General features: G+C 58.7%; 1 protein-coding gene across 1 annotated transcript in view; it reads right to left on the bottom strand.

The window, feature by feature from the left end:
- The window catches only part of MAPK8IP2 (mitogen-activated protein kinase 8 interacting protein 2), a 30,352-nt gene extending 14,006 nt beyond the window's left edge, over positions 1-16,346 (bottom strand). Inside the window, exons 1-3 of the mRNA XM_032221025.1 lie at positions 16,282-16,346; positions 5,420-5,525; positions 3,581-3,811 (exon numbers count right to left, since the gene is read on the bottom strand). Coding sequence (XP_032076916.1) covers positions 3,581-3,811; positions 5,420-5,525; positions 16,282-16,346 — 402 coding nt within the window. The remainder of the gene's footprint in view (positions 1-3,580; positions 3,812-5,419; positions 5,526-16,281) is intronic.
- Positions 16,347-17,940: the final 1,594 nt, after the last annotated feature.

The following is a 17,940-nucleotide window of genomic DNA, read 5'->3' as shown; positions in this document are numbered from 1 at the left end:
AAGGCAGGAAATGAAGCAAAGGATGGAAACCCATCAAGGAGAGAAGCAACTTAGAACGAAGGAGGAATTTTCTAACAATTGAGGACAATTACCCAGTGGAACAGAAGTTGCCTCCGGAAGTTGTGAATGCTCCAAGTTTTTAAAAAGATGTTGGAGAACCATTTGTCTGAAGTGGTACAGGTTCTCCTGCCTAAGCAGAGGGTTGGACTAGAAGACCTTCAAGGTCCCTTCCAACTCTGTTATTCTTCCTATCGTGCTTCTTTATTGTAGCTTTGGCTTCTATACAACGTCATTCTACAGATTTGCTGGCTAAAACTCTGGCTGGGTCTCCTTCCGTTGCTGACCCTATTTCAGTGGGTCTTCCATCGGCTCCCGGAGCCTTCTGGCATTATTAATGACCACAACTGGCCTAACTCTTCTGGGCATCAGGTTCTTGTACGGAGGAGATATCTGGGGCACCCAACTCCCAGAATTTCTGAGCCAGCCGTGCCCCCTCCCCGCCCTGATGTCAGGGTAGGATTGATGCATCAGAAACGTGTCTTATCTGTAGGGCTATTAATGTTATGCTTCCTCCAGGTCAACCATGCCCAGTTTTTACAGATCCCCCATCAGTGTTGGGCTCAATCTGGACCCCCCCCTCCAGCTGCTAAGAGGGAGGGGATCAGCCCCCACCCCCATTGGAGTGGGAAGGCTCAGCAGTCTCCTCCTAGGGAGGCTTAGCCTGGCAACAGAGCTTCAGTCGGAAACCAGTTGAAAATTCACATATTGGCAGATTAGAAACCCGAAGGGGGAGCCCTAATCCCAGGGGGGGGGGATTAGTGATGGGCCTGTGACAGGGGGAGAACTGCTCAAAAATCCTGCAGGAGCTTAAGCAGCGTCAAGGTCATGGGAGACCAGGCAGCCGGGAAAGAGACCCAGCTGTGGGCTTCGGGGGACACCCAGGCACCTCAAAAGGGGTCCTAGAGAAGAGATTCAGGGCTGCCTTGACAAATAAGGAGGAGCCCCTTGGGGGTCTTAGTCAAACAGCAGGAGATACACTTCACTGCTTTTTTTAAGGCTCTGCGTGGCTTTCAGTGACCCAACCGAATGACTTTTATTCTCCATCATTCTTCATTTATTTATTATAAGCCATCCAGGGTCCCTTAGAGGGAGTGGGCGGCCATATCAATCAATCAATAAAATAATTCCTGCCTGGGCTGCTGATCTGCGCAAGGTAACCCTGCTTGGGATACACACGGGAGTTGTGGCGGGAGTTGGCACCTATTTGTAAGGCTAAGGCGGTCAACTCTGCCCCTTGGATGTCCACCCCAAGGGCTGCAATCAGGTTCACTCAGAGGCCGGGGCAAAGGGGTTTGGGGCTGAGCCCCCTTCATGTCCTTTCCGGGCCCCTTTCTGGGCACGTGGCCTCTTCAGCCTGTGAAGAGCTGGGGGAGGGCTCCAACCAAGAAGGGGATCCAGGAGGGGCTGTGGGGAGAGCAGCAGTGGGGAGAGGAAAATAGCAGGGCACCAGCTCAAAGGTGGGCCTCTGGAATTGCTACAGATGCTGAAAGGGTTTGAGGGACCCCAAATCTGGCTTCAGACCTCACACTGAGCCCTCATCCGGGCGGCTCCTGTGAAGCGAGATCCTCTCCCTGTCAACCGCGGTGAACGATTCGGTGCACAAGGGACCCTTGGTGGCTCCGTGCAGAGGTCGAGCCCGGCCAAAGGAGAGCTGGAGGGTCTGTCTCCCCTCCTGGGAAGGCCCTGAGGGTGGGCACCTCCTGTGCCATTGTCCTCAGAGAGACTGGCAGCTGCCGCGGTCCAAATGACCTTGGCAAGGCCAGCTGCCTTGACTGCCCACATGCCACACATCTTGTGTCTACCGGTCCCACCCTGGGGGGCTCCGTCTCTTGGCAGAGGAAGCCCCTCCCAGGAAGTCACTCCCCCCTCCCCACAGGGCTCCATTGAACTGGCGGACAGAAGCCCTCCCCCCACCCACCCAGCCACTCACTGGCGATGCCCCCATGCTCCACTGCCCTCTTTCTCAGCAAGTGGTGCCCCATTTAAAAATACATTTCTGAAAACCAGAGCGGAGAAGCCCCTTTGCTACGTGGGGTCTGGGCTGCCTGGAAGCCCCACCGTTCAGTGGTCCCACCAAGCCCAATGAATGCAGCTGGACTTAGAGCCAATGAGGCAGCCCCAGTTGGTTTAAGGGAATTGGAAGGGCCCATGGAGGTCAACAAGTCCAACCCCCTGCTATCCCAGGAGACCTGCACCCCCACTCTGTCCTTTGCCCCACGGGGGGCTGCAGCCAGTTGCCGAGGACGCCTTCTCCTGACCACCCCCCGGAGTCCCCAACAGCCTCTGAGGAGCCCCCCTCCCCCGGGAGCCCTTGGTGCCCGCCCTGAAACACTCTGGCGTCTGCCTGGGCTCCAGAAGGGGAGGGTGATGCCTCCTTCGCCCTCCCCCCTTGTCCTGCACCTTTTGCCCTATTCATGATGCAGAACGGCTGCTGGAGCCTCCGTGGCCACTAAGTGGGGCAGGAGCCCCGAAGCCCTGGCCGCCTGCAGACGCCCCGGGTAGCCTCCTGCCTGGAGCAGCTCAGGGTCCTCCCAGCCCCCAGCCCCACTCGACCGGCAGCCTCTTCCTTCTCACATCTCCCGCTCTTGGTACAGGTAGTCCTCGACCTACGCCCACAATCGGACTGCAGATTTCTGCTCTTGAGTGCGTTTTGCCCCACAATGACTTTTCTTGTCCCCTTTACTAAGTGAGTCCCTGCAGTTGTTAAGTGAGCCAAAGCTTCTTCCCTGTGTACTCCGCTCATCAGATGAGCCCCCCCCCCCCAGGACACGGCGATCATCGTAACTGTGAGTCTGTTGCCAAGCATCCCAATTCTGATCAGGGGACCACGGGGAGGGTGCCACGGTCATAATTTGAGTATTTTGAGTATTTATTAATACTTATAGGCCGCCCTTTTCCCTGAGGGGACTCAGGGCGGCTTACATAAAATGAGGGGGGGGGGTATACAAACAATAAACACACACAATACATAAAAAGTAAAATAATAAGCAACATTCATTCATCATTCGGGTGGGGACAGATTATCTTTGTCCCCAGGCCTGACGGGCTAGCCAGGTCTTGAGGGCTGTGCGGAAGGCCTGGACGGTGGTGAGGGTGCGAATCTCCACGGGGAGATCGTTCCAAAGGGTCGGAGCTGCTACTGAGGCCCTCCTCCGCGTAGTCGCCAGTCGGCACTGACTGGCGGATGGAACTCGGAGGAGGCCCACTCTGTGCGATCTAATTGGTCGGGTGGAGGTAATTGGCAGGAGGCGGTCTCTCAAGTACATAAGTGTGAAAAACGCCCCTGTCACCTTTTCAGAGCTGTTGGAACTGCAGTCACTAAGTGAACTATTGTAAGTCGAGGACTCCCTGCATAAGAGCCTCTCGGCTCCCCATCCAAGCACTGGATGCGCCTTTCATCCCACCCCCACCCCCCCTTCTGAGAACAAAGCTGCTCCCCCCCCCCCCCGCGGCCGCTCTCAGCCTGGGTTCCGCTGCCCCAGCCAAGCCCAGCGGGGGGGGGGGGGAGACAGAGCCTCACCTGGGTGCTTGTGACTGTCAAATTGAGGGTGGTGGGACGAAGCTTCTGGGGGTCCTCAGGGGTGGGCGAAGGTATCAGCGACCCCGAAGGGGAGGGGAGGGCCTCTTCCAGCTCCTCCTCCTCTTCTTCCTCCTCGTCTTCATTGTCATCGATCATCTCAAACTCCTGGAAGTCTTCCTGGAAGGTGCAGATGGGGTGGGGCTGCTCCCCCCTACCCAGCCCCAGGCAGTCCTGGGGGAAAGCAAAGGAGGAGCTCAAGGGCCCTGCAGGGACTCTCTCCACTGGGCTGGGCCCCCTCCCTCAGGAAGGCCGACTGGCAGCATTCATGTCCCCCCATTCAGAAGACCCTTTGCAAGCTCCCCCCCCATCTGACTCATGTTCTTAGGGGCATCCAGACAGGTGAGGAGGAAAGGTTTGCCCTGCGCTGGCAGAGGCTGCTGAGGGTGTCTTATGGTTGGGCCATAAGTGAGCAGCCCCCTCCTCACAAGCAGAGGGGCTCAAGCCCCAAACCCTCCACAGCCCCTCCTGCCAGGTGGAGGACTGGCCTTGCCAAGAACTGCACAGCCCAGTTCCTCCTGGAGGCTGCCTCTAGGTTGGGGGGCTTCAGAGGGGGCAGAAAAGGCAGAAAAGAGGAAGGGGTGGCTCATTCAGGGGTCTCATTCCTGGGGAGGGAAAGCCCCCTCCCTCTCCTTTGGATGGAAGTCTCAGCAGCAACCCAGGAGGAGGGGGGGGCAATGGGCCGGGGGGGCATCCTAACCCTCCCAGCAGAGACTGGACAACGGGGCCAATCGGTGGGTTTGGTGCCCAAAGACCAAGAAGGACCCCGGCTTCCCCCAAGAGCAGCCCAGTAACAGCCCCAAAACTGTTGCAGCCATGGGGAGGCATGGGAGGAAGAACCCAGCTCTCCTCACCCCCCTCCCCCTCGAAGAAGGACCCAGCAGGAGCCCCCACCTTCCTTGGAGAGCCCCGGGAATTGCATTCCCCCTTCCCTGCATGGCGGGGGGGGGGGGGAGGTCCTGCTAATCACTGCCTGACAGGCTGCTTTTTCAGGCAAGCAAAGGGGAACTCCGGGGGGGGGGCAGGGGCCGGGCGAGCCAGCCGCTTTGAATGCAAACAGGCTGATCTGTCTGTCTGGCAGCCTCCCTGCGGGGCCTGGGGGCACAGGAGACCCAGCTACTGGGATCTTTTAATATATTGTTATTGCTTTTGCATTTAAAGTAGTGCAGCTGGTCTTCCCCAAGGACCAGGATGATGAGGGAGGGGGAGGGAGGGAGGGAGGGAGGGAGGGAGGGGGAGAGATCTGGGTTGGCAGACAGGGAATCCACGTTCCTGAATGAGGGGGAGGAGGCCACTGGGCTCCATGGCCTGGACTGGACTGGAGAACTGGATTCCTCCTGAGCCAATTCAGCCTGCTGGTGGGTCCCCTCCCTGCCTGCACCTGCTCACAGCCTCCCCCAGACCAATTTGGGTGGGTGGGGGGTCTTTACATTGAGCCTCAATCCTCTTTTCCTTGTTGCTGCTGACCCAAAGGTCCAGTCCAGACAGGGACAAGAGCCAGCTGACCCTCACACACAGCTCAGACTCCAGCCAGGCTCCCCGTCCGTCCCCCTGCCTCTGGTGACCCAGCAGCTGCCCTTTAAAGAGGAGAGCAGGTTTCCTGCCCCCTCCCCTCCCCCCTGGGGGTCTCCTGGGAGGGTTGATGGAGGCGGCCATCAAGGGGGAGGTCCTGGAGCAAGAGGGGGGGCAGGGAGGTCGGGCAACTGTGGGGCCCCCCTGTGTAAAAGGGGAGGGGCTTACCCCCCTTTGCCAGCCCCCCACCCCACCCTCGGCTTCTCTCACCTTCTCATTGTGGTCGGAGTCATAATTCAGGCCGATGCCACAATCGTCTGTGATCTCGGACAGGTCCTCATCGTCAAATTCCTCCAGGCTGATGTCCTGGGAGGGTCTGCAAGGGAATCAGCAGGAGACCCCATGAGGCCCAGAAACCCCTGGCTGCCTCACCCTCCCTCCCTCCTTCCCCCTCCCCGCCCCACCCTCACCTGCCAGGAGACCGGCTGGGCCCTTCGCCCGCCTCCTCCCAATTAGCCTTAATTGCAACAGCTGAGCTGGCGGCTGATTAGAGAGTCCTTGGGGGCACCTCAGAGCCTCTTCTGCTGGAGCCCCCAGCCCTCCCTGGGCACCTCCTGGCCTTTGAGGCTTCCTGGGGGCTCAGCCTGCTTCCTGCCCTGCCCCGGCTTCCTTCTCTGGATGCCCCCCCCACATAACCTAAATGGAGGAGGGGCAGCCAAACGTGGCCCCCCCAACACCCAATCTGGGGGAAGCCCACCTAGGCGGAGAGGCTGGTCCAGCAGCGGAAGAGTTAAGCAACCTGATGAGAACATGGTTGTTATGGAAACCGTCCTTTGAAAGCCAGAAATGCTGCCCTCATCTGTACATTCAAATCATGTCACTGAGATGGGGAGCCAGGACTGCAGCAAAGCCCCCCCCCCCCCATGTGGCTGGAGTGGGCCAGAGGCCCTGGGAGGCCCAGGCCTGGCTTGGAGGAGGCTCCCCGGGGAGGGGCCCAGCCCAGGCCTTCAAGGGGGTGGGGAGGCCCAGCCATTGTGCTGGCCAAATGCACAGAACGGAGGGAGGGGTCACTTGGGCTTCCTGGGGAAATGCTTCCGTCAGCAGCACCACCACTGGCGTCTTGAGAGCCAGATGACCTCTTGGTGGCCCAGCAGCTGCTCTGACCAAGGGGCTCGGGGAGCCTTAAAGGGCCACCCACAGTTTGGAGGGTCCTGAGAAGCCAGCTGAGATCTGGGGGGGGGGGAACCGCCAGGAAGCCGGTTCCTATCAGGGTCTCCATTCCCTGGGCCACCCCCAGGCCCAGCCCAGAGCAGGGCAGCCTCTGTGCTTGGAGCTCAGCTGGGGGAGGAGGGGGCCCCTCCCCCCAGGCCCCGTCTGCAGTTGGCAGAGCCAAAGGTGGGTTTGGGCCAGGCGCCCTTTTCTGCCCATCCTTGGGGAGGCTTCAGGTAAGGCAACTTGCCAGCCCACCCGGGGGGGGGATCTTGCCCACAAGCTGACCCATCTTGGGTACCCTCTGGAGCCTTCCTGGTGAGGCTCACGATGGCCCCCTCCCTCCATGGGTGGGGAGACACCCCCCCTCCATCCAGAGCTCTGTCTCACGGCTGTGAGTAACGCAACTGCCCCTCCCTCGTCTTCCTTTGCCCTTTCATTCTGCTCGGATGTTATGGCCAGTGGCACCATCTTCCAAGCTCACGGGGGCTGGCAGACTGAGGTGGGCAAGAGTCGCCACCTGCCCAAAACCTGCTACCCCAATCAAGGCCCACGTCTCTTCCTGCTCCCGAAGAGCCTCCCCTCCCGCTGGGGCCTTTCCCCTGTCTCTCTCCGTCTTCCCAGCCATCCCCTCCCAGTCGCCCACCTGCCAACCCAGAGGCTTCTGCATCACCCCGGCACCCAGAAGCAGGATGAGGTCATCGCCCTTCCCAGCAATTCAACCTATCCTGGCTCTCTCCTTGTCAATACTTAAGACACGTCGTCGTTTTTCCAGGCTGTGCCCTTCACCCGACTCTGAAATGCTTGGCAGGTATGCCGGGAGGCCCAGAGGCGCCACCCTTTCGTGCCCAGGACCAGTTAAGGCCTCTGGGTCCTCCCTGGAGGGTCGGGTGAGGGAGCAGGCCAGCCACGGTGCCAAGGCAAGCAGGAGCCAGAGGAGAAGCTGCTTCAGGCTGCAGCTGGGAAGTTGTGGGCCCCAGCCGAGCTCCGTCCGGCTCCTGAGAGGCACCAGCTGCCTTCGGTTCTAGAGGAGGCACCAGGGGTCCTCCAGCATCCTTTGGCTGCCTACCCAGTGCTCACTGCCAGCCTGTGTGTTGCCAGGAGCAAAGTGCCTTTGACGGGCAACCTCAGGGGGGCAGGGGGAGGGTCTGCATTAACAGAGGGACAGAATCAAGATCACGTAAAGTGTTAGGGCCACTTTAAAAGGCCTGGAACACAGCATCCAGTTTTGCTCACCACGATGTAAAAAGATGTTGAGAAGAGGATTAGGGGGCTGGAGGCTAAAACATATGAAGAACCGTTGCAGGAACTGGGCATGGCTAGTTTAATGAAGAGAAGGACCAGGGGAGACAGGATAGTGTTTCGATATCTCAGGAGCTGCCACAAAGAAGAGGGAGTCCAGCTATTCTCCAAGGCATTTAAAGGCAGGACAAGAAGCAACGGGTGGAAACTCATCAAGGAGAGAAGCGACCTGGCACTAAGGAGGAATTTCCTAACAGTGAGGACAATTAACCAGTGGAACAGCTTGCCACCAGAAGTTGCGAATGCTCCAACTTTGGGAATATTAAAGAAGAGATTGGACAGCCATTTGTCTGAAATGGCATAGGGTTTCCTGCTTGAGCAGAGGGTTGGACTAGAACAGTGTTTCTCAACCTTGGCAACTTGAAGATGTCCGGACTTCAACTCCCAGAATTCCCCAGCCAGCATTCGCTGGCTGGGGAATTCTGGGAGTTGAAGTCCGGACATCTTCAAGTTGCCAAGGTTGAGAAACACTGGACTAGAAGACCTCCAAGTTCCCTTCCAACTCTGCTCTTCTGTTAAACTGAGGAAGATGAAGAAGCCTCGGGAGTGATGGACAGTCATTCTTTAGCAGAAGTGGCGTCGTGAGATCCTGGAAATATTTTTAAATTATTAACTCACTCCAACCATAATCGCCCTGAACTGAATTTGAAATACAGGAAGTTGGTCGGGTGCATTAAGAGGAGGCCATAAGCTGGCAGAGCGGCTGGTCCTGCAACAGCCTCCTCTTTCATCCTGCCAAGCATCCCATCCGGTGAGACACCAGCCGGGCCCCACCCGGGTTCTCTGATTGCTTTCGGAGGCCAGATGGTTCTCCTGCCCCTTTTACGAGGCTGGCAGGGCACTGCAACCACTTAAACATAAAAGGCCTCCTTTGCAAAGCCGAGCAATCATCCTGGAGGCTGAGCTGATGCCGAGATGAGCTCCTTGAATGATCGCCAGGTCCCAAGTGGGGAAAATCCACACAGTTGCAAAGAGAGAGATGAGTGGCCATGCGCAGAGTGCCCTCGCCAGTCGTGCCGACCTTCTCCGTGCCACCCGCGATAGGGAACAAGGAGGCCGGAAGAACAGCAGAGGAAAGGGACCTCCTCTTCTGGGGCCACATTTCTGGCCAGATGGACAGACCTTGGGGCAACAGAATAACAGGCTTGGAAGGGACCTTGGAGATCTTCTAGAAGTCGAACCTCCTGCTCAGGTGGAAGACACCACACCAGGTGTGTCCAACCTTGGAACTTTAAGACTTGTGAACCTCAATCCTGGGAGTTGAGGTCCCAGAAAGTTCTGAAGGTTGGACACCCTTGTCCTATTCCACCCCAGACAAGTGGCTGTCCAGTCTCTTCTTTAAAGCCTCCAGTGATGGAGCCCCACAAATGAGGACCCGGATTGTTGTTGGGGGCGATATGCTGACTCTGTAAACCGCTTAGAGAGGGCTGAAAGCCCTATGAAGCGGTATATAAGTCTAACTGCTATTGCTAACTTCTGGAGGCAATTTGTTCCTCCGATTAATTGTCCCCACTGTCAGGGAATTCCTCCTCCGTTCTAGGTTGATCTCTGCCTGAAAGATGAAACAGGGGAGTGAACTCGGAAGAGGCTTCAGCTGTTTGGCTCCCTGCGCAGCAGCACACGGCTCGGGTGGGAAAGCCGGAATTCCCAGGCAAATCCTGCAATGGTGCCAGTGCAGGAAAAATACAAGCCCTCCGAAGGGACCGTGGTGATCGAAGCCACATCTGGCTTGGGAAAACAGTGGGAGGGAAGACCTCGCCTGGCTTCTCCAACAGGACCAGTGTGGGGCCTGAGCCATGTGTTGGAGCAGAGCAGTGGTGGGGTTCAATTTTTTTTACTACCAGCTCCATGGGTGTGGCTTGGTGGGTGTGGCAGGGGAAGGATACAGGGGAGGGGAAGGGAGGGAGGGAGGAATTCCCACCCAGGGGAAGGATACTACAAAATCCCCATTTCCTCCCGATCAGCTGGGACTTGGGAGGCAGAGAATAGATGGGGCGGGGCCAGCCTGAGGTGGCATTGACCAGTTCTCCGAACTACTCAAAAGTTTCCACTACCGGTTCTCCAGAAGTGGTCAGAACCTGCTGAATCCCACCCCTGGAGCAGAGCAGGGCTCTCCAAACCTAACAACGTTAAGGCTTGTGGACTTGAAGAGTTCCTAGAATTCCCCAGCCATCACTGCCATGTTTGGGGAGCTCTGGAGTAGAGCAAGGCAGACCCAGACTCAAGTCTGCCCAGAGGTTCTTGGAAGACCCCTGCGGTTAATCCCTGTCGCTCAGCCCAGCTGGACCAAGGTCAGCAGGGGGGCAGCACAGCTGCACTGTCCACCCAGGAGCTGCTCAAGGACAGGAGAGGAACGTGGCCAGCAGCTCCTTCTACACCTGGTTCCTGACTGGTGGGGAGGCAGCCGCTCTCCGATGCGGAACTGCTGTGTTGGTCCTCCTCCTTCCCTGCACTGGCCACGACGGCGATCGTATTCGGAGCAGCCCGCTGGCCATGCAATTCAGGGGTGCTCAGTCGGCCTCCGTGCCTGAGCCCCCTCCTCCCTCCCTCTCAGCACTGGGGTCTTTTACAAGCCCAACTCCTGCTTGGTTGCAATTCTGTGCTGATTTCGAGGGAACGGCCGTTATTCCAGAACGCAAGGAAACAAGGCCGCTCTCAGCTCCGGGGGCCGAACCCAGACGGTCCTCCTGCCCCAGTTCCGGGTTGCCTTCTCTGACCTCGGCTTCTTTGCCCTCTGCGGCTTCCCTCTTTGGGGCACTGAGCTGCTCTTCTCCGGCCAGGCCAAATGCATCTGCAGGGGGAGCACCCTGGCCCTCAGGTGGAGCAGCAGGTCAGAGAAGGAGCAGAACACAGGGGGCGGGGCCAAGGGAAGGCCATGGCAACTGGGAGGGAGGGAGGGAGGGGGGAGGGGGGAGGGAAGAAGAGACAAGGAGGGGGGAGGGGAAGGGAGGAAGGGAGGAGGAAAACCAATTCCCATTTCTGACTTGGGCTGAATTCCCACGTTCCCCACCCTGTTTCCTTAGCATGTAATACGTGATCCGAGATCCCGTAAAGTGCCTGATCTTTATGAGCCCTTGTGATCCGAGTACGTGATCAGGTTTCACAATTCTATCTTTCCCCTGTTCACCGACTCCTTTCCGTCATCCCATTAGTGTTGCATTTTTAAAGAAAGCCTGGAGGATGAGGAGATAATGGACCACAGGGCAACTGAAGAGGCCGTCAAGGAGAAAGGGAAGGACGGCTCAGCCCTGGGAACTGAGCAAGGCCACCATTCAAAAGAGCCCCCCCTTCGTTCTGTGGGGTGCGGGGGGGGCTGCTTGGGGGCCCTGCTGCCCATCCTGGCCTGCCTGAAGAGCCAACCAGAGTCCTGATCTGAAATGCAGATCAGATTCCCAGGAGCTGCTGCGACCTCAGCACTTCTCACCACAGGGAAGTCCAACTGACTTTCAGCCAATGAGAATCAGGACTTCAGCTTCAGGGGGCTGTTTATGTCTGGAGACCCACAGAATCGGCCACAGCTGCACTTCTATTTGCTGAAACGCGCCTTCCAAAGGTCCAGAGCAGCCCATCCGTTGCAAACACTGAGTTGGTGAGCACCGGGGACCGGCCCCTGGGGAGACGCCAAAGCCGCTTTTCTCCGCCGTGCCCATGTCGAGCGGAAGGGCACCCCGAGGCAAAGCCACCTGCTCTGCCCCCGCTGCAGCTTCAGGGCAGCATTGACCCCTCCCATCCAGCTGCTGTCCTCAGGGACAAGAGGGGGGGCCCACCCCAGGCCGACCTTGCGACCTTCCCCATCTGTAGCTGCCAAGGAGAGGCCCCGGGCACAGCTGGCCTGGCACAGGAGATCTAGTGGGTCTCCACCTTAGAATCTCCGGTGGGCGTTGCTGAGCTGCTTGCGTAGGGGAGGCCCAGGAGCCCTGCTGGGCTTCTCTGCCCCGGGGTACCAGCACTTCCAAGGGCTTCCCAGGCCTAACGCCCAAGACAACCCCTTGAAATCCAATCCTCTGCTTACCTGCGCCTGACAGACGGACTCTTGCCAGAGTAAAGCTCCAGCCTTCTGAGATACCAGATATGAGAGATTCTACAGCGCGGCTACCCTGAATTTCTTCCTTCCTCCCCATCTAGCTGGGGACTGTGCAGTCTCTTGTCTTGGGCCCCTCTCTGGAATGGGCTGCCTCCCCCCTGGGAAACTGTATGCAACTGCCCAGACTCCCCCCCCCCTTCTCCTTCTCTATAACAAAATCAGGACATGGCTTTGAGCTCTCGGATGTATTTCAGTTCCCTGGAAGAGGATGATGGGAACTATAGTAATGGCACAGTCCCTCCCATGGGTGTAACTCTAAGCCGTCAGTTTAGGGGGAAACACGTCAACCCCTTTTGGCCCCCACATACCTCAGGTGGAATCCCTTTTATGGCTTGTGGACTTCAATTCCCACAATTCCTCAGTCAGCATGGAAGGGGAATAATTCTGGGAGTTTAAGTCCACAAGTCATGAAAGGGCCAAGGTTCTCGGCCCCTGCCCTAGAGGCCGCCTGACAAGCAATCATGCTCCATCAGGGGCCAACGGAGAGAAGGCCCTGCCAGCCCTGGGGGTGGGGCAAGGGAAAGTGATGAGCATCTGGGATGGTGGCAGCCAAATTGTCCCTGGCCTTTACAGGACTGCAGCCCCCTTTGCAGGGGGTGCCAGGAAGAAGAGGACAAGTGGAGCTGACACCCCCCCCCCAAAACAAGATGCCAATCCTGGTCACTCCAAGAGTCCCTGGGGGGGGGGGGAAGCATCAAAAGAAGTCCTGATCCAGGAGCCTTCAGCCTCTGGACCAAAGGTGCAGCTGGGTAGATCTGGCAGACAGAGAGGAAAATGTTCAGAAATGATGAATGGGTATTTTATTCATCTATCAAATGTGCTGGCTGCCTATCTTACCAAAGGGTAACTCTGCGGAATCGCCAAGAGAAACCTCCGGAATGGGTTAAATAATGATTTTAGGGCTGTTTCCGGGTTGGTTTCATTTTAATTATTTCAGAATTCGTTGTCTTTTAAAGAGCTGCATGTTTATTCATCTCAGAGGCATCACAATTAAAATAAGGCCCACTATGGGACATAAAGTTTAAAATATAAAATGCGAGATTAAAGTAAATTAAACAGCTCTTGCCCAGGAACTAGCAACATGAACTGTGTCCTCCAGTGGACGCGGATAGGGACACAAAGGGCAGCTCTAACTACGTGTTGTGGTCTGAATGTCACCACAATTGCAGGGAAGGGAAGCCGCCGGATGGCTCCCCTGGCTTTAAAGAGCTTCCCTGGGTAGAGAGGCAGGCTGAGAGCTGAGATGCTATGAAGCCCCTCAGAAAATCCCAATGGATCCCAGTTCCTCTCCTTGATCAGTTTCCACCCGTTGTTCCTTACCTTCTGGTGCTCTGGAGAATAGCTTGACTCCTTCTTCTTTGTGGCAGCCCCTCATAGACTGGAAGGCTGCTCTTGTGTCTCCCCTATTCCATGTTTTCCTTCCATGCAACATGGAGAGCCAAGGTGGCACAGTGGTTAAATGCAGCACTGCAGGCTACTGCTAGATCAGCAGTTCAGCGGTTCAAATCTCACTGGCTCAGGGTTGACTCAGCCTTCCATCCTTCCGAGGTGGGTAAAATGAGGACCCAGATTGTTGGGGGCAATATGCTGACTCTCTGTAAACCACTTAGAGAGGGCTGAAAGGCCTATGAAGCGGTATATAAGTCCACTGCTATTGCTAAGAAGGAGCGGGGGGGGGGGGGGGGCTCCTGAGGACACGGCTGCTCCTGGGAGCTCCAGGCCCTGCTTAAACTCAGCAGAGACCAGGCTGGGCCAGGCCTGACTCGGTTTCTGCGCTTGTTCACTTATCAGCTTTCAGGGCAAGCGGCTCCAGTGGCCACATTCTCACAGCAGCTAAACCAGGTCACCGAAAGACATTCTGGCTGCAGCTGGATTGTCCGTGAAGCAGGTTGGAGCCCATTCGGTATTTTGCAGCTCGACAGGATGTGCATATGCAAAACCCAAGTTAGTTAAGTATGTTGTGCGAATCCAGCCTGGATCAACCCCCTAGAGAGATGCACATCACAAACAAAAGGAGACAACCCCAGAGGCGTGACTGTGACAGAATCAGAGCCGGGAGGCACCTTAGAGACCTTCTAGTCCAACCCTCCGGCAGGAAACCCGATGCCATTCAGGACCGAGGCTGCCCAATCTCTTCTTAAAAACCCCCATCAACTCCAGGGACATCGTAAAAACATGCCAGGTGCCAAGCCCCCAAATTCTGGAGACACGATGTGGGGATGCCCTGATGCTGGTAAGTGCGAGATGGGCAACATATAAATGGAATCAAGAAAGAAGCCAAAGGCCTGGGTCTGCTCAGTGAAACGGGGTCTCACCAACGCAACAGAGTGGTGGGGGTGCTCCAACCTCTCTGGATCTCCTCTTGGCCGATGATGCCTCTCTGTGGGCGGAATGAGATGGTCTCTGCAGAGGGGGGTCCACGCAGGTCCACCCCACTGCACGCATCTCTTTGGCAAACCCCATGGGGAGACCCTCCCAGGGTCGGAGCAGGACTTCTGTGGCGCTGGGACAGGAGGGGCTGCGATGAGCACCTGAAGCTCTCCGGCTCCTTCTGGCCCTGCTTCTCTCCTTCTTCCTTGTTGCCCCAGGCCCTCTCTGAATCTACCCCATGGGGCTCCTTCTCACCATGGGTACATTCAGACATGCCCTGGGGTAACAAAGTAGCAGGACCCTGCTTCTTGTTATGCCCCCGTGGCCAGTAAAATAAAACATAGAGTGGCCCTGATTGATTGATTGATTGAAAAGATGGCCATCCAGCTGACCAGCAACTTACAAGGGGGCAAGGCAATAAAACAGCCACCGCACCCAAGGAGATAAAAATGAAAAATATCAACATCCCAGTAAGTTCACCATTTGCCCTGCTGGAAAAACCAGATTTTTCAAAGTCTTTAGGAAAAGAGCAGAAAGGTCAAGATTCTGCTCTAAGGGGCAGGGATCCACTTGGGATCCACCAGGGATCTAGCAATGTCTCTCCCCTTCCTGGTCCTGAGTAGCTCCTCACAGAGAAAGCTCTTGGCATTCCTGGCTGCCCTCTTCATGGCTCAAGCACAAGAGAAGCAGAGAAGCTGGATGAAAGACTGCTATTGAGGGTCCCTTAAATGTGCTCTCGGCCCATACAAGTGTACTGTAGGGATGTACATGTACCTATATACACGTATGCATCCTCTACAGGCAACGACTGACCAGGTTATGTCTTTCCAAGTGTCCTGGATTCTGGAAAGAGGGTGTGAGAATCTCCCCCTTCATCCCTGAGTCCCCCTTAAAGTGCCCACGGATGGTCATGGCCAGAGCCATTTCTCTCCTTACTCTGCCCCCCCCCAAAGAGAAAAAGGCCAAAGACAACCCAAAGCTCCTCCCATCTTGTGGCACCCATTTCTCTTTCAGGGGCACCATGGAACCCACCCCCTCAATTGTATTCCTGCCTCCAAAATACACACACACACACACACACTCGGTGGCCCCTCCAGGTGCCTGGTGACCGGCAGTTGGCCAAGGCCAGAGCCCTGAGAGTTAAGGAGGCCAGGAAGCGCCATGCCAGCCCCATCCTGGGAGGGGCGCAGTGGGGCGGCTCAGCCCAGGTCCCTCTACTTCCCAAAGGCCTGCAGAAGACCCCATCACCCTGGCCTTCATCTCATTCCCCTCCCCCCACCTCTCCCTTTGTGCCGAAGCAGACCTCCAGGACGCCTGCTCAGCCAGAAGAGATCCAGAAGCAGCCAAGGAGGCCCGGATCCCCCTGACAATATTCCTGCCCTTTCCATGGATCCATTTAACTGACCCCACAGCAAGCTCAGCGCTTGGCCTGCTGCCCCTCCGAAGGAGGGTCAGGATAAGCGCCCCCCACCAGAGGCCCAAACTCCCCACTGGGCGGGGAAGGACGAAGGGCGCCCAAGCAAGAGCCGAGGGGGCTGCCGCGGGCGGGGTCCGGCTTCTCCGAGGCCGCTCCAGAGCCGCCGAGTGGTGGGCAATTGCTTCATGAAAGGAAGGGCGGCCGGATGGGTGCCGACGAAGCGGCACCCCGAAAGTCCCGAAATGCCTCCGCTGCTGCGGCCTCCAGGCGGGAGGAGAAGCGGCTTCGCCCTTTATCTGGGCCGAGCGCCGCCGCCCCCCACCTCCACCCCGACGGCAAGGGAGGGGGGCAGGGAGGGTCCCCGGGGGAGCGGTCACGCGCAGCGCTCTTGGAAGGGCAGGCAGGGAGCGGCCAGCGGCCCCCTTGGCTGCCGGGAGGAGGGGTCCCAGGAGCGGACGGGGCGTCCGAGGGCAAGCGGGCAGGCGCGTCCAGGGCCCGGCTGTGGCGCGAGGCCGGCGGGGGCCAGGCCCAGCTCCTCCGAGGAGCCGCCCAACGCTCAGCCAGCGGAACCTCTTCGGCCGCCGCTCCCAGGCCCAGCTTTCCCGCCCGGGTCGCGGATGTGCCCCGAGGAGCCTCTCGGAGCCGCGTCGGCCGGCCTCCCTCCCTCCCAGCAGCCCCGGCCTTCCAGGCTCAGCCCTTCCGCGGAGGCCGGCGGCGGGGGCAGTGGGGGCGGCGGCGGAGGCGCCTTACCTGCAGCTGGGCGGCGAGAGCGAGTGGAAGGTGGAGAGCGAGAACATCTCCGCCCGATCCGCCATCTTCTCCGGCCCCAGCGCAGCGCACCGCCGCGCAGCCGAGCCCAGCCGAGGCGAGCGAGAGGCGAGGTGCCGCGGGCGAGGCGAGACGAGGGGCGGCGAAGCCCGGCCGGCTGGGGCGGCGGCGGCGGCGGCGGCGGCGGGTCTTCACTGCGGATGCTGCCGGGAGAGGGTGTCGAGAGCCGCAGCTGCCATGGCGCTGGCGCTTCCTCCGGCCGGGCCCGGGTAAACAGCGCGGGAGGGGGGTCTGCGCCTGCCCTGGCTGCGGCGGGCGGGGGAAGCGGGCGGGGGGGCGGGCGGGCGGCGCAGCCAATACCCACCAGCCCGTCGTGCTCCGGCGCGGCGCGGCGGGAGGCGGCTCGGGGGAGCAGGAGGAGGGGCGAGGCGGAGCGAGGCTCCACAGCGCCCCCTCCCCACTGCGGATGCGCGGCGCGACACCTCCCCCCTACCTGGTCGGGGGAGGCGGCGGCGGGAATGTGCGGCCCCTCCCGGCGCCCCCAGCCCGGCGCCAAAACAAAGCATTGGGCGCCCGGTTGCAGAACGAGGGCGCTGCAGGCGAGGGAGCGGGGGGCGGGCAGGGGGAGCCCTGGACTGGCCGGACAATCGGGGGCGGCGCGGGCGGCAGAGCCGGGACTTGCGGGGCGGGGAGCTGTCCGCGCCTCTGGTGCTGAAGGGCGATCGCCAGGAGCTGTCCCTGCGTCGGGCGCTGAAGCGGGAGGGCTATCGCGGGCGGCCAGGGAGGCGGGTTCCGCGGGAGTAGGGGGCTGTCTGGGGCGTCTCCGGAGCAAAGCGAGGCCCCGGCAAGAAGGCTTTGCCAGGTCCGTTTTTGGGCTGACAGTGGAAGCTGGAAAGGTCCCCACCGGGTAGGGAGGAGGTGCCACAACAGGCCCTGGCAGCATCTGCCTGGTGAGAGGCCAGACTTAACCCAGGCTGAGCAGGGTGGCAGGAGGAGGCCTCCCTCCCTCCCTCCCTCCCTGCCAGCCCACCCCAGGGAGCCAATTAAAGAAACTGCAATTAAAGCCAGGCCCTGCTGCTCCTGGGACTTCTCCACCAGGCCCTGCCCCGTAGCCCAGGCTCCTGGTTGTTAAGGCAGCCCACACAGTGCGCAAGCCACCAATGGAGGGCAAAGCACAGACCCTGCATGTTGCCTTCCCAGGGATTGTGAGCCAAGAGAAGAGACGCATGGACAAAGAGCCTCCCCCCAGAATGCCACCCAGAATGCCCAGCCAGCTACTCTGAAGTCCAAAGTGGGCATTTGAAGGGCAGAAGATTGTGGCGACTTATCTAAGGGGGGGGCAGCACCTGATGCTCCAGGAGGCCTCTGCTTTGCCCCTTTCTGCAGCACGTGCCATGCTGACTATTTCTATTTCTTAAATTTATAGGCCACCCAATCCCGAAGGACTCCGGGATGACACTGAAAGAATTAGACTGGCATTAGACTGGCCACGTTGGCTGTGGATGATAACTCAGGGCATTGGGACCGGCGTGGCAGGCCAGGGTCAGATTCATAGTTGGCACATACGTCTCCGAGAACATCTCAGCCAGCGTCCCAGTAGCTGCAGCTTCCCTCCAACGCAGAGACCCATAACCCTCTGTG

Source organism: Thamnophis elegans, chromosome 7 (assembly GCF_009769535.1).
Source record: "Thamnophis elegans isolate rThaEle1 chromosome 7, rThaEle1.pri, whole genome shotgun sequence".
NCBI lineage: Eukaryota > Metazoa > Chordata > Lepidosauria > Squamata > Colubridae > Thamnophis > Thamnophis elegans.
The sequence above is the reverse complement of the archived record's forward strand: the minus strand, read 5'-3'. Positions and strand labels throughout refer to the sequence as shown.